This window comes from Saccoglossus kowalevskii, chromosome 17 (assembly GCF_978046115.1).
Source record: "Saccoglossus kowalevskii chromosome 17, keSacKowa6.1, whole genome shotgun sequence".
In the NCBI taxonomy this organism is placed as follows: Eukaryota; Metazoa; Hemichordata; class Enteropneusta; family Harrimaniidae; genus Saccoglossus; species Saccoglossus kowalevskii.
This window is the reverse complement of record NC_140657.1, coordinates 768,569-784,560: the sequence shown is the minus strand read 5'-3', so window position 1 is coordinate 784,560 and position 15,992 is coordinate 768,569. Positions and strand designations below refer to the sequence as shown.

Sequence of the window (15,992 nt, the reverse complement as noted above, 5' to 3'; positions counted from 1 at the left end):
GTGCATAGTAATTATAGAAATTGTTAGTGTAAACTGTAATTAACATAGAAATTGGAAATTTACATATTAATTAACTAATTAACAGACCACATTATTTTGAACTGAAATCCATGCATTTCACCTAATTGTTAAGTCTGTATTTGCTTATTTGTAGATTTCTATGCAGTATGATAGCAGTGGAAGGAATGGATTTACTTGTTTTTCAGTCAAAACCAGACCCTGACAGGTGAGACAACTGAATTTTATATAATATGATAGTACCCACCTCTCAATGGATCAGACCTGTCCACCTCTCAATGGATCAGACCTGTCCACCTCTCAATGGATCTGACCTGTCCACCTCTCAATGGATCTGACCTGTCCACCTCTCAATGGACCAGACCTGTCCACCTCTCAATGGATCTGACCTGTCCACCTCTCAATGGAGCAGACCTGTCCACCTCTCAATGGACTAGACCTGACCATCTCTCAATGGATCAGACCTGCCCACCTCTCAATGGATCAGACCTGTCCACCTCTCAATGGAGCAGACCTGTCCATCTCTCAATGGATCTGACCTGTCAACCTCTCAATGGACCAGACCTGTTCACCTCTCAATGGAGCAGACCTGTCCACCTCTCAATGGACCAGACCTGTCCACCTCTCAATGGACCAGACCTGTCCACCTCTCAATGGACCTGACCTGTCCACCTCTCAATGGGACAGACCTGTCCACCTCTCAATGGACCAGACCTGTCCACCTCTCAATGGAGCAGACCTGTCCACCTCTCAATGGATCTGACCTGTCCACCTCTCAATGGATCTGACCTGCCCACCTCTCAATGGATCAGACCTGTCCACCTCTCAATGGATCAGACCTGTCCACCTCTCAATGGACCTGACCTGTCCACCTCTCAATGGACCTGACCTGTCCATCTCTCAATGGATCTGACCTGTCAACCTCTCAATGGATCAGACCTGCCCACCTCTCAATGGATCTGACCTGCCCACCTCTCAATTGACCAGACCTGACCATCTCTCAATGGATCAGACCTGTCCACCTCTCAATGGATCTGACCTGTCCACCTCTCAATGGACCAGACCTGTCCACCTCTCAATGGATCTGACCTGCCCACCTCTCAATGGATCAGACCTGTCCACCTCTCAATGGATCTGACCTGTCCACCTCTCAATGGATCAGACCTGTCCACCTCTCAATGGACCTGACCTGTCCACCTCTCAATGGACCTGACCTGTCCATCTCTCAATGGATCTGACCTGTCAACCTCTCAATGGATCAGACCTGCCCACCTCTCAATGGATCTGACCTGCCCACCTCTCAATTGACCAGACCTGACCATCTCTCAATGGATCAGACCTGTCCACCTCTCAATGGATCTGACCTGTCCACCTCTCAATGGACCAGACCTGTCCACCTCTCAATGGATCTGACCTGTCCACCTCTCAATGGATCTGACCTGTCCACCTCTTAATGGATCAGACCAGCCCACCTCTCAATGGATCAAACCTGCCCACCTCTCAATGGATCAGACCTGTCCACCTCTCAATGGATCTGACCTGTCCACCTCTCAATGGACCAGACCTGTCCACCTCTCAATGGATCTGACCTGTCCACCTCTCAATGGATCTGACCTGTCCACCTCTTAATGGATCAGACCAGCCCACCTCTCAATGGATCAAACCTGCCCACCTCTCAATGGATCAGACCTGTCCATCTCTCAATGGATCTGACCTGTCCACCTCTCAATGGATCAGACCTGCCCACCTCTCAATGGATCAGACCTGTCCACCTCTCAATGGATCAGACCTGCCCACCTCTAAATGGATCTGACCTGTCCACCTCTCAATGGATCTGACCTGTCCACCTCTCAATGGATCAGACCTGCCCACCTCTCAATGGATCAGACCTGTCCACCTCTCAATGGATCAGACCTGCCCACCTCTAAATGGATCAGACCTGTCCACCTCTCAATGGATCAGACCTGCCCACCTCTAAATGGATCTGACCTGTCCACCTCTCAAAGGATCAAACATGCCCACCTCTCAATGGATCAGACCTGTCCATCTCTCAATGGATCTGACCTGTCCACCTCTCAATGGATCAGACCAGCCAACCTCTCAAAGGATCAAACATGCCCACCTCTCAATAGATCAGACCAGCCCACCTCTCATTAGTGAATACAAATAATAAAAAGTGAATTTGTTTGGAAAGTTCACAATTGAAAGTTCACAAAGAGGGTAGGTTTATAAGCTATGTAGTTTTTGTTGAGAGTGAGACTGTGAATTAAAAGATGTTAACCATATCCTCACACTTGAAACAGCATGTCTACAAGGAGCTTATACCATGACAATCACAAAATTAATTCATCCTCTACTACTTCACATTGCTGTCAGTGGCAGGTTAATTTGCATAGACAGAAAAAGCTCTTATTCATTGCCATGCTCATCATATGATGACAAATGTATTCTTCAAATGACAATTATCTCAAACAAATCCCTCTTAGAGGTTATATGTACTGCCTCCCAATACCAAAGTTATGGTTCAAAAAACTAAACTGTGGTTGTTACTAGTATACATTTACCGAAAGACAAAACACAAAGTATGGAGTTACAGAAATAAACATATAGACAAAACAAATATAGACAAAACAAATATAGACAAAACAAATATAGACAAAACAATGATCAAGAGTGGTAAAACTTGTACCTTATTTTTTTTGTTTAGTATGGCTGACAATTTATTGGTGAAAGATGAACAGAACTTCAAGGTAAGTATAAAATGTAACATTGTGATAATTTTTATTTTATAGATGGTAGTTGTTAACACACTTGATTTTTGGAATTTCCTGAAACTTTGCTAATTTATGATCTTTTTTGAATTTTAACCAAATCTTCCAATTGTATATTTACATTACCAGTATGTTCCTTTCATAAACTAATTCAAGGTGGAATCTAGTGATCATGGCTTTTACATTACCAGTATGTTCATTTCATAAACTAATTCAAGGTGGAATCTAGTGATCATGGCTTTTACATTACCAGTATGTTCCTTTCATAAACTAATTCAAGGTGGAATCTAGTGATCATGGCTTTTACATTACCAGTATGTTCCTTTCATAAACTAATTCAAGGTGGAATCTAGTGATTATGGCTTTTACATTACCAGTATGTTCATTTCATAAACTAATTCAAGGTGGAATCTAGTGATCATGGCTTTTACATTACCAGTATGTTCCTTTCATACACTAATTCAAGGTGGAATCTAGTGATCATGGCTTTTACATTACCAGTATGTTCCTTTCATAAACTAATTCAAGGTGGAATCTAGTGATCATGGCTTTTACATTACCAGTATGTTCCTTTCATAAACTAATTCAAGGTGGAATCTAGTGATCATGGCTTTTACATTACCAGTATGTTCCTTTCATACACTAATTCAAGGTGGAATCTAGTGATCATGGCTTTTACATTACCAGTATGCTCCTTTCATACACTAATTCAAGGTGGAATCTAGTGATCATGGCTTTTACATTACCAGTATGTTCCTTTCATAAACTAATTCAAGGTGGAATCTAGTGATCATGGCTTTTACATTACCAGTATGTTCCTTTCATACACTAATTCAAGGTGGAATCTAGTGATCATGGCTTTTACATTACCAGTATGTTCCTTTCATAAACTAATTCAAGGTGGAATCTAGTGATTATGGCTTTTACATTACCAGTATGTTCATTTCATAAACTAATTCAAGGTGGAATCTAGTGATTATGGCTTTTACATTACCAGTATGTTCATTTCATAAACTAACTCAAGGTGGAATCTAGTGATCATGGCTTTTACATTACCAGTATGTTCCTTTCATACACTAATTCAAGGTGGAATCTAGTGATCATGGCTTTTACATTACCAGTATGTTCATTTCATAAACTAATTCAAGGTGGAATCTAGTGATCATGGCTTTTACATTACCAGTATGTTCATTTCATAAACTAATTCAAGGTGGAATCTAGTGATTATGGCTTTTACATTACCAGTATGTTCCTTTCATAAACTAATTCATGGTGGAATCTAGTGATCATGGCTTTTACATTACCAGTATGTTCATTTCATAAACTAATTCAAGGTGGAATCTAGTGATCATGGCTTTTACATTACCAGTATGTTCATTTCATAAACTAATTCAAGGTGGAATCTAGTGATCATGGCTTTTACATTACCAGTATGTTCATTTCATAAACTAATTCAAGGTGGAATCTAGTGATCATGGCTTTTACATTACCAGTATGTTCCTTTCATAAACTAATTCAAGGTGGAATCTAGTGATTATGGCTTTTACATTACCAGTATGTTCATTTCATAAACTAATTCAAGGTGGAATCTAGTGATCATGGCTTTTACATTACCAGTATGTTCCTTTCATACACTAATTCAAGGTGGAATCTAGTGATCATGGCTTTTACATTACCAGTATGTTCCTTTCATAAACTAATTCAAGGTGGAATCTAGTGATCATGGCTTTTACATTACCAGTATGTTCCTTTCATAAACTAATTCAAGGTGGAATCTAGTGATCATGGCTTTTACATTACCAGTATGTTCCTTTCATACACTAATTCAAGGTGGAATCTAGTGATCATGGCTTTTACATTACCAGTATGCTCCTTTCATACACTAATTCAAGGTGGAATCTAGTGATCATGGCTTTTACATTACCAGTATGTTCCTTTCATAAACTAATTCAAGGTGGAATCTAGTGATCATGGCTTTTACATTACCAGTATGTTCCTTTCATACACTAATTCAAGGTGGAATCTAGTGATCATGGCTTTTACATTACCAGTATGTTCCTTTCATAAACTAATTCAAGGTGGAATCTAGTGATTATGGCTTTTACATTACCAGTATGTTCATTTCATAAACTAATTCAAGGTGGAATCTAGTGATTATGGCTTTTACATTACCAGTATGTTCATTTCATAAACTAACTCAAGGTGGAATCTAGTGATCATGGCTTTTACATTACCAGTATGTTCCTTTCATACACTAATTCAAGGTGGAATCTAGTGATCATGGCTTTTACATTACCAGTATGTTCCTTTCATAAACTAATTCAAGGTGGAATCTAGTGATCATGGCTTTTACATTACCAGTATGTTCATTTCATAAACTAATTCAAGGTGGAATCTAGTGATCATGGCTTTTACATTACCAGTATGTTCATTTCATAAACTAATTCAAAGTGGAATCTAGTGATCATGGCTTTTACATTACCAGTATGTTCATTTCATAAACTAATTCAAGGTGGAATCTAGTGATTATGGCTTTTACATTACCAGTATGTTCATTTCATAAACTAATTCAAGGTGGAATCTAGTGATTATGGCTTTTACATTACCAGTATGTTCCTTTCATAAACTAATTCAAGGTGGAATCTAGTGATCATGGCTTTTACATTACCAGTATGTTCCTTTCATAAACTAATTCAAGGTGGAATCTAGTGATCATGGCTTTTACATTACCAGTATGTTCCTTTCATAAACTAATTCAAGGTGGAATCTAGTGATTATGGCTTTTACATTACCAGTATGTTCATTTCATAAACTAATTCAAGGTGGAATCTAGTGATCATGGCTTTTACATTACCAGTATGTTCCTTTCATACACTAATTCAAGGTGGAATCTAGTGATCATGGCTTTTACATTACCAGTATGTTCATTTCATAAACTAATTCAAGGTGGAATCTAGTGATCATGGCTTTTACATTACCAGTATGTTCATTTCATAAACTAATTCAAGGTGGAATCTAGTGATCATGGCTTTTACATTACCAGTATGTTCCTTTCATAAACTAATTCAAGGTGGAATCTAGTGATCATGGCTTTTACATTACCAGTATGTTCATTTCATAAACTAATTCAAGGTGGAATCTAGTGATTATGGCTTTTACATTACCAGTATGTTCATTTCATAAACTAATTCAAGGTGGAATCTAGTGATTATGGCTTTTACATTACCAGTATGTTCATTTCATAAACTAATTCAAGGTGGAATCTAGTGATCATGGCTTTTACATTACCAGTATGTTCATTTCATAAACTAATTCAAGGTGGAATCTAGTGATCATGGCTTTTACATTACCAGTATGTTCATTTCATAAACTAATTCAAGGTGGAATCTAGTGATCATGGCTTTTACATTACCAGTATGTTCATTTCATACACTAATTCAAGGTGGAATCTAGTGATCATGGCTTTTACATTACCAGTATGTTCCTTTCATAAACTAATTCAAGGTGGAATCTAGTGATCATGGCTTTTACATTACCAGTATGTTCATTTCATAAACTAATTCAAGGTGGAATCTAGTGATCATGGCTTTTACATTACCAGTATGTTCCTTTCATAAACTAATTCAAGGTGGAATCTAGTGATCATGGCTTTTACATTACCAGTATGTTCCTTTCATACACTAATTCAAGGTGGAATCTAGTGATCATGGCTTTTACATTACCAGTATGTTCCTTTCATAAACTAATTCAAGGTGGAATCTAGTGATCATGGCTTTTACATTACCAGTATGTTCCTTTCATACACTAATTCAAGGTGGAATCTAGTGATCATGGCTTTTACATTACCAGTATGTTCATTTCATAAACTAATTCAAGGTGGAATCTAGTGATCATGGCTTTTACATTACCAGTATGTTCATTTCATAAACTAATTCAAGGTGGAATCTAGTGATCATGGCTTTTACATTACCAGTATGTTCCTTTCATAAACTAAATTCAAGGTGGAATCTAGTGATCATGGCTTTTACATTACCAGTATGTTCATTTCATAAACTAATTCAAGGTGGAATCTAGTGATCATGGCTTTTACATTACCAGTATGTTCCTTTCATAAACTAATTCAAGGTGGAATCTAGTGATCATGGCTTTTACATTACCAGTATGTTCCTTTCATAAACTAATTCAAGGTGGAATCTAGTGATCATGGCTTTTGTACTGCTTGTTCACATTCTTCATAGTGTGCATGTCATTTTAATGATTAATATAAAACACATATATTGCTTATTTAGAAAAATTCATATTTTGTTAGCCTGTACAAAGTACAAAATTTGAATTCTCATGGAGGCAATTAATTACCATAGTGATAAACATAACAACCACAACATCAAATTTAGATATTATAAGTGTTGATAAGGAAGACCAAATTGATTCTGTTTATTTGATTTATCCAAAGCTTTAGATTTGGTAGATCTGTTAGTTTACCCTTTTATAAAATTACTGGCAAATCATTCGGTGGTTCCAGTCATTGAGTATTTATAAATGATTGGTTGGTATAACTGATTTTGTTCAAGTAAATTGTAAGCAAGACATTGTGGTAGACAAATTACTTGTGTACATCAATTTCATGATTTGATTCAAAATGACCAAATGGCAGTCATGTTTTAATTATCATGTGTCCTTGACAATTTCTCAGACATGCTTTGACGGGTTTAGTTCAAAGTAGGTACTGAGGCAAGACAAAGTGGTATACATACGTTCAATTATTTGTTTTTTCATATAGATGACCTCTGACCTACTGTTCATTTTGGCAGTTTTACTCATACTTGTTAAAACATTACACATTAGGCATGCCTGTTCACAATGCTACAAAAACAAAATTTTATGTTCTTAAATGTTAATTGTATAAATATGTCTTGAATTGATTTTCTGTGTTATTCTGTAATCAGGAAATAGAAAGAACTATTTTATCATGGAATAATATGACGCGACATCATGGACCAGTCGTATTGAGTTGGGCTGTTTTACACTCATTGGTTTTCTCTGGCAATGATTCTAACCATACTGTGAGAAAACTGGGTCAGCAATCACTTCAATTACAAACGTTTCAGTACATGACAACCATGTTAGATGTATCACCTTTCAATGGACAATCAGTAAGTACAACTTTGCACTGAAGTCATTATATTGCTCTAAATATATTTGATTCATTTTTATTGATATTGCCATTTATTATTGTCACTTTATTGACTATTGATACTTCAATCACAGGCCCATTATTAATTCATGGTTGATTCTTAGTCCCTGTTCTAACGCAGTCCAAGAACCGGGACTGATTGATTGACCTCTGTGCATTCGTGTGTGTGTGTGCGTGTGCGTGTGTGGACCTGTATCTTGAACATGCCTAGACCAATTACATTCAATCTTCACACATACATCAAACATAATATTATACATATGCACATCAATTTGTTTCACAGTCTGATTCAAGATGGGCGAGTGGTGGATATACAGATATATTGGTTTGACAATCCGATTCATAATGGTTGAATGGTGGTGATTTTTGTGCTAAAAAAATCATCAAAAATGAAACATTCCTGGCATTCTGGTATTGGATCTTGGTCATTTAAGGATGGATTTTGTTCAAAATTGGTACATACATGAGACATTGATGCATGTCATTTTGTTTTTCAGATAAGATTCAAAATGGCCAACTGGTGGCCATTTTTAGTCCCCGTTCAGACGCAGTCCGAAAACGGGGACTTATGTTTTGCCCTGTGTGCGTCCGTCCGTCCGTGCGTCCGTGATCACCTGTATCTCGAACATGCATGGACCGATTAAGTTCAAACTTCACTCATACATCACACATTATATGGGACATATGCACATGCATTTTTTTCATGATCCGATTAACGATAGCCGAATAGCGGCCATTTTAAGGCCGAAAATGCATCAAAATCGCACATTTTCACCATTCCAGACCCGGATCTCAGTTATGCATGGACGGATTTTGTTCAAATTTGGTACATACATTAAACATAATAGGACCTTGATGCACGTCATTTTTTTTTTTTGGATCGGGTTCGAAATGGCCGACTGGTGGCCATTTTGTTTTAAAGAATTCAGTTCTGGATCCGTATCCGAGACATGTCTGGATTGATCAAGTTCAAACTTCACACACACAAGGTACATCATGTCACAAATATGTATGTGCATTTGTTTCATGATCTCATTAACGATAGCCAAATGGGGGCCGCTTTAAGGCCGAAAATGCATTTAAATCCCACATTTTCACCATTCCGGACCCGTATCTCAGTTATGCATGGATGGATTTTGTTCAAATTTGGTACATACATTAAACATAATAGGACCTTGATGCACGTCTTTTTTTTTTCGGATCAAGTTCGAAATGGCCGACTGGCGGCCATTTTGTTAAAGAATCCAGTTCTGGATCCGTATCCAAGACATGTCTGGATTGATCAAGTTCAAACTTCACACACACATGGTACATCATGTCACAAATAGATATGTGCATTTGTTTCATGATCTGCTTAACAATAGCGGAATGATGGCCATTTTAAGGCCGAAAATGCATCAAAATCACGTATTTTCACAATTCCAGAACCGGATCTCAGTCATGCATGGATGGATTTTGTTCAGATTTAGCACAATGTGTTGTACATATGCAGGTGCATTTCGGTCATGATCTGCTTTGAATGTATATGTCACTCAAATATGAACGGAACGGGGACGTGTCATTGACAATGACTTGTGTTTTAATGAAAGTGATCCGGAGCCATATCTCTGAATTTTTTGTGACTGATGTCAAATTCAATATATTCATTAGACATCATGTCAGAGATTTACAGATGTACTGGTTTGCCAATCACATTAAAAATGTTTTAATTAATGCTGCTCCAGAGCAATATCTCACAAAGTACTTTATACTATTAACAAAACTATATAACTAGATTTGATCAAATTTGATAACTAACGGGGACTATGCCATGCATGGCTTGTTAAACACTGAACATTATGTGTATCTCTTGTGTGTATGAAGGGACCATTTATTTGTGACTTGTGTCCTGCTGTGGTATCTAGTTCAATTCACCAACTGAATTTACAATTCAGCTATTGAACATATTATTATATTAGAAACAGATATGCATTGATTTTATAAATATGTTGAAATATTTGACAAATGGTTTGTGGCATAATGTAAACCAAGATGATCAACTGACACTAAATACCAGAAAGCTATGCCACAAAGTGTATGTGCAATTGACACCAAATACCAGAAAGCTATGCTACTTAGTGTATGTGCAATTGACACCAAATACCAGAAAGCTATGCTACTTAGTGTATGTGCAATTGACACCAAATACCAGAAAGCTATGCTACTTAGTGTATGTGCAATTGACACCAAATACCAGAAAGCTATGCTACTTAGTGTATGTGCAATTGACACCAAATACCAGAAAGCTATGCTACTTAGTGTATGTGCAATTGACACCAAATACCAGAAAGCTATGCTACTTAGTGTATGTGCAATTGACACCAAATACCAGAAAGCTATGCTACTTAGTGTATGTGCAATTGACACCAAATACCAGAAAGCTATGCTACTTAGTGTATGTGCAATTGACACCAAATATGCGACTTAGTGTACATGTATGTGCAGTTGACAGTGTACACTGACATGATTCTGTTTATTAGTCCTATTATACATAGTTGATGCGTTCCATGTAGACAAAGGAAATTGTTCAACCTTGACGTATAAGTTTCACATAAAGTTTGATGTAAATGTGATTTAGTGAATTCACTAATGTTTTAGATATTAAATGATTTGATTATTGTTGTTTTTAAACAGATTACCGCAATGACCTGCCATACACAAGTGTATGCATTACTGTCATTAGTGTTGACTGTATTCCATGAAGATACTCTAGGAGACGTCAAGGTAAGAAATCCTGACAGTCTAGTCAAGTTATTGTATGCAGTAGAATATGAGTTTTTAGCTCCGCTGTCGACTTTGTCGAGCGGAGCTTATCATATGAGTGATTGTCCGTCGTCGTTCGTGTCAATGTTTTACTTTTTCGACTTCTTCTTGAAAACTACAAACCTGAATGCTTTGATACTTGGTGAATATGCACCTTGGGTAGACTTCTCTCAAATTTTTTCATTTCGTGATGATATCTTAAATTTTTCTCTAATTTTGGTGAATATTTTTGTAATTTTTGATAAAAAGTGATATTTTCGACTTCTTGTTAAAAACCGCAAGTCCAATTGTTTTGATATTACATATATAGATACTACATGTGGACCTTTGTCAGATTTTGGTGAATATTTTTGTCAATTTTGGTAAAAAGTGATATTTTTGACTTCTTGGTAAAAACCAAAATTCCAATTGCTTTGATATTACATATATAGGTACTACATGTGGACCTTTTTCAAATTTGTTCATTTTGAGATGATCTATCCTCAATTCTCTAATTTTTGGTGAATATTTATGTCATTTTTGGTAAAAAGTGATATGTTTGAATTTTTATTGAAAACAGTAAGTCTGATTGCTATACATACTATACATATTGTTCATTTTCTAATGATATCTTCAGTTCTTTAATTGAAATATGTCTTGCTAACAGCGGAGCTATCTTAGCCAAGAGGGTGGTTGTTGATCTTATCTAATATTACTTAACATTATATGGTCACATCGCCTGCATTGCTAGTATGCCATTGATAACCTGTTTAGCATAGTATACTGTATGCACTTTGACTGAACCACAAGTTATGGCAGTCAGTCAAAATATCACCAGTATGCAAAAAAGTGACATTCTCGATGCCACTTTAAACACATTATAACATTCACTGTTCTTCACCACTAGTAGCATTGTATTGATATCACAAACACATTGATAAAGAGTATAAATGAGTAACCCTTGATATGACAAACACATTGATAAAGAGTATAAATGAGTAACCCTTGATATCACAAACACATTGATAGAGAATATAAATGAGTAACCCTTGATATCACAAACACATTGATAGAGAATATAAATGAGTAACCCTTGATATCACAAACACATTGATAGAGTATATAAATGAGTAACCCTTGATATCACAAACACATTGATAGAGTATATAAATGAGTAACCCTTGATATCACAAACACATTGATAGAGAATATAAATGAGTAACCCTTGATATCACAAACACATTGATAGAGAATATAAATGAGTAACCCTTGATATCACAAACACATTGATAGAGAATATAAATGAATAACCCTTGATATCACAAACACATTGATAGAGAATATAAATGAGTAACCCTTGATATCACAAACACATTGATAGAGAATATAAATGAGTAACCCTTGATATCACAAACACATTGATAGAGAGTATAAATGAGTAACCCTTGATATCACAAACACATTGATAGAGAGTATAAATGAGTAACCCTTGATATCACAAACACATTGATAGAGAATATAAATGAGTAACCCTTGATATCACAAACACATTGATAGAGAGTATAAATGAGTAACCCTTGATATCACAAACACATTGATAGAGAGTATAAATGAGTAACCCTTGATATCACAAACACATTGATAGAGAATATAAATGAGTAACCCTTGATATCACAAACACATTGATAGAGAGTATAAATGAGTAACCCTTGATATCACAAACACATTGATAGAGAATATAAATGAGTAACCCTTGATATCACAAACACATTGATAGAGAATATAAATGAGTAACCCTTGATATCACAAACACATTGATAGAGAGTATAAATGAGTAACCCTTGATATCACAAACACATTGATAGAGAATATAAATGAGTAACCCTTGATATCACAAACACATTGATAGAGAGTATAAATGAGTAACCCTTGATATCACAAACACATTGATAGAGAATATAAATGAGTAACCCTTGATATCACAAACACATTGATAGAGAATATAAATGAGTAACCCTTGATATCACAAACACATTGATAGAGAATATAAATGAGTAACCCTTGATATCACAAACACATTGATAGAGAATATAAATGAGTAACCCTTGATATCACAAACACATTGATAGAGTATATAAATGAGTAACCCTTGATATCACAAACACATTGATAGAGAATATAAATGAGTAACCCTTGATATCACAAACACATTGATAGAGAATATAAATGAGTAACCCTTGATATCACAAACACATTGATAGAGAATATAAATGAATAACCCTTGATATCACAAACACATTGATAGAGAATATAAATGAGTAACCCTTGATATCACAAACACATTGATAGAGAATATAAATGAGTAACCCTTGATATCACAAACACATTGATAGAGAGTATAAATGAGTAACCCTTGATATCACAAACACATTGATAGAGAATATAAATGAGTAACCCTTGATATCACAAACACATTGATAGAGAATATAAATGAGTAACCCTTGATATCACAAACACATTGATAGAGAGTATAAATGAGTAACCCTTGATATCACAAACACATTGATAGAGAATATAAATGAGTAACCCTTGATATCACAAACACATTGATAGAGAATATAAATGAGTAACCCTTGATATCACAAACACATTGATAGAGAGTATAAATGAGTAACCCTTGATATCACAAACACATTGATAGAGAATATAAATGAGTAACCCTTGATATCACAAACACATTGATAGAGAATATAAATGAGTAACCCTTGATATCACAAACACATTGATAGAGAGTATAAATGAGTAACCCTTGATATCACAAACACATTGATAGAGAATATAAATGAGTAACCCTTGATATCACAAACACATTGATAGAGAATATAAATGAGTAACCCTTGATATCACAAACACATTGATAGAGAATATAAATGAGTAACCCTTGATATCACAAACACATTGATAGAGTATATAAATGAGTAACCCTTGATATCACAAACACATTGATAGAGTATATAAATGAGTAACCCTTGATATCACAAACACATTGATAGAGAATATAAATGAGTAACCCTTGATATCACAAACACATTGATAGAGAATATAAATGAGTAACCCTTGATATCACAAACACATTGATAGAGAATATAAATGAATAACCCTTGATATCACAAACACATTGATAGAGAATATAAATGAGTAACCCTTGATATCACAAACACATTGATAGAGAATATAAATGAGTAACCCTTGATATCACAAACACATTGATAGAGAATATAAATGAATAACCCTTGATATCACAAACACATTGATAGAGAATATAAATGAGTAACCCTTGATATCACAAACACATTGATAGAGAATATAAATGAGTAACCCTTGATATCACAAACACATTGATAGAGAGTATAAATGAGTAACCCTTGATATCACAAACACATTGATAGAGAATATAAATGAGTAACCCTTGATATCACAAACACATTGATAGAGAGTATAAATGAGTAACCCTTGATATCACAAACACATTGATAGAGAATATAAATGAGTAACCCTTGATATCACAAACACATTGATAGAGAATATAAATGAGTAACCCTTGATATCACAAACACATTGATAGAGAATATAAATGAGTAACCCTTGATATCACAAACACATTGATAGAGAATATAAATGAGTAACCCTTGATATCACAAACACATTGATAGAGAATATAAATGAGTAACCCTTGATATCACAAACACATTGATAGAGAGTATAAATGAGTAACCCTTGATATCACAAACACATTGATAGAGAATATAAATGAGTAACCCTTGATATCACAAACACATTGATAGAGAATATAAATGAGTAACCCTTGATATCACAAACACATTGATAGAGAATATAAATGAGTAACCCTTGATATCACAAACACATTGATAGAGAATATAAATGAGTAACCCTTGATATCACAAACACATTGATAGAGAATATAAATGAGTAACCCTTGATATCACAAACACATTGATAGAGAGTATAAATGAGTAACCCTTGATATCACAAACACATTGATAGAGAGTATAAATGAGTAACCCTTGATATCACAAACACATTGATAGAGAGTATAAATGAGTAACCCTTGATATCACAAACACATTGATAGAGAATATAAATGAGTAACCCTTGATATCACAAACACATTGATAGAGAATATAAATGAGTAACCCTTGATATCACAAACACATTGATAGAGAATATAAATGAGTAACCCTTGATATCACAAACACATTGATAGAGAATATAAATGAGTAACCCTTGATATCACAAACACATTGATAGAGAATATAAATGAGTAACCCTTGATATCACAAACACATTGATAGAGAGTATAAATGAGTAACCCTTGATATCACAAACACATTGATAGAGAATATAAATGAGTAACCCTTGATATCACAAACACATTGATAGAGAATATAAATGAGTAACCCTTGATATCACAAACACATTGATAGAGAATATAAATGAGTAACCCTTGATATCACAAACACATTGATAGAGAGTATAAATGAGTAACCCTTGATATCACAAACACATTGATAGAGAATATAAATGAGTAACCCTTGATATCACAAACACATTGATAGAGAGTATAAATGAGTAACCCTTGATATCACAAACACATTGATAGAGAATATAAATGAGTAACCCTTGATATCACAAACACATTGATAGAGAATATAAATGAGTAACCCTTGATATCACAAACACATTGATAGAGAATATAAATGAGTAACCCTTGATATCACAAACACATTGATAGAGAATATAAATGAGTAACCCTTGATATCACAAACACATTGATAGAGTATATAAATGAGTAACCCTTGATATCACAAACACATTGATAGAGAATATAAATGAGTAACCCTTGATATCACAAACACATTGATAGAGAATATAAATGAGTAACCCTTGATATCACAAACACATTGATAGAGAATATAAATGAATAACCCTTGATATCACAAACACATTGATAGAGAATATAAATGAGTAACCCTTGATATCACAAACACATTGATAGAGAATATAAATGAGTAACCCTTGATATCACAAACACATTGATAGAGAGTATAAATGAGTAACCCTTGATATCACAAACACATTGATAGAGAATATAAATGAGTAACCCTTGATATCACAAACACATTGATAGAGAATATAAATGAGTAACC

General features: G+C 34.9%; 1 protein-coding gene across 1 annotated transcript in view; it reads left to right on the top strand.

The window, feature by feature from the left end:
* Positions 1 to 15,992, top strand: part of LOC100373187 (nucleoporin NUP188-like) — a 109,679-nt gene that overhangs the window by 18,645 nt on the left and 75,042 nt on the right. The window contains exons 12-15 of the mRNA XM_085492356.1: positions 155 to 226; positions 2,726 to 2,768; positions 7,736 to 7,942; positions 10,657 to 10,746. Of these exons, the coding sequence (XP_085348482.1) occupies positions 155 to 226; positions 2,726 to 2,768; positions 7,736 to 7,942; positions 10,657 to 10,746 (412 nt within the window). The remainder of the gene's footprint in view (positions 1 to 154; positions 227 to 2,725; positions 2,769 to 7,735; positions 7,943 to 10,656; positions 10,747 to 15,992) is intronic.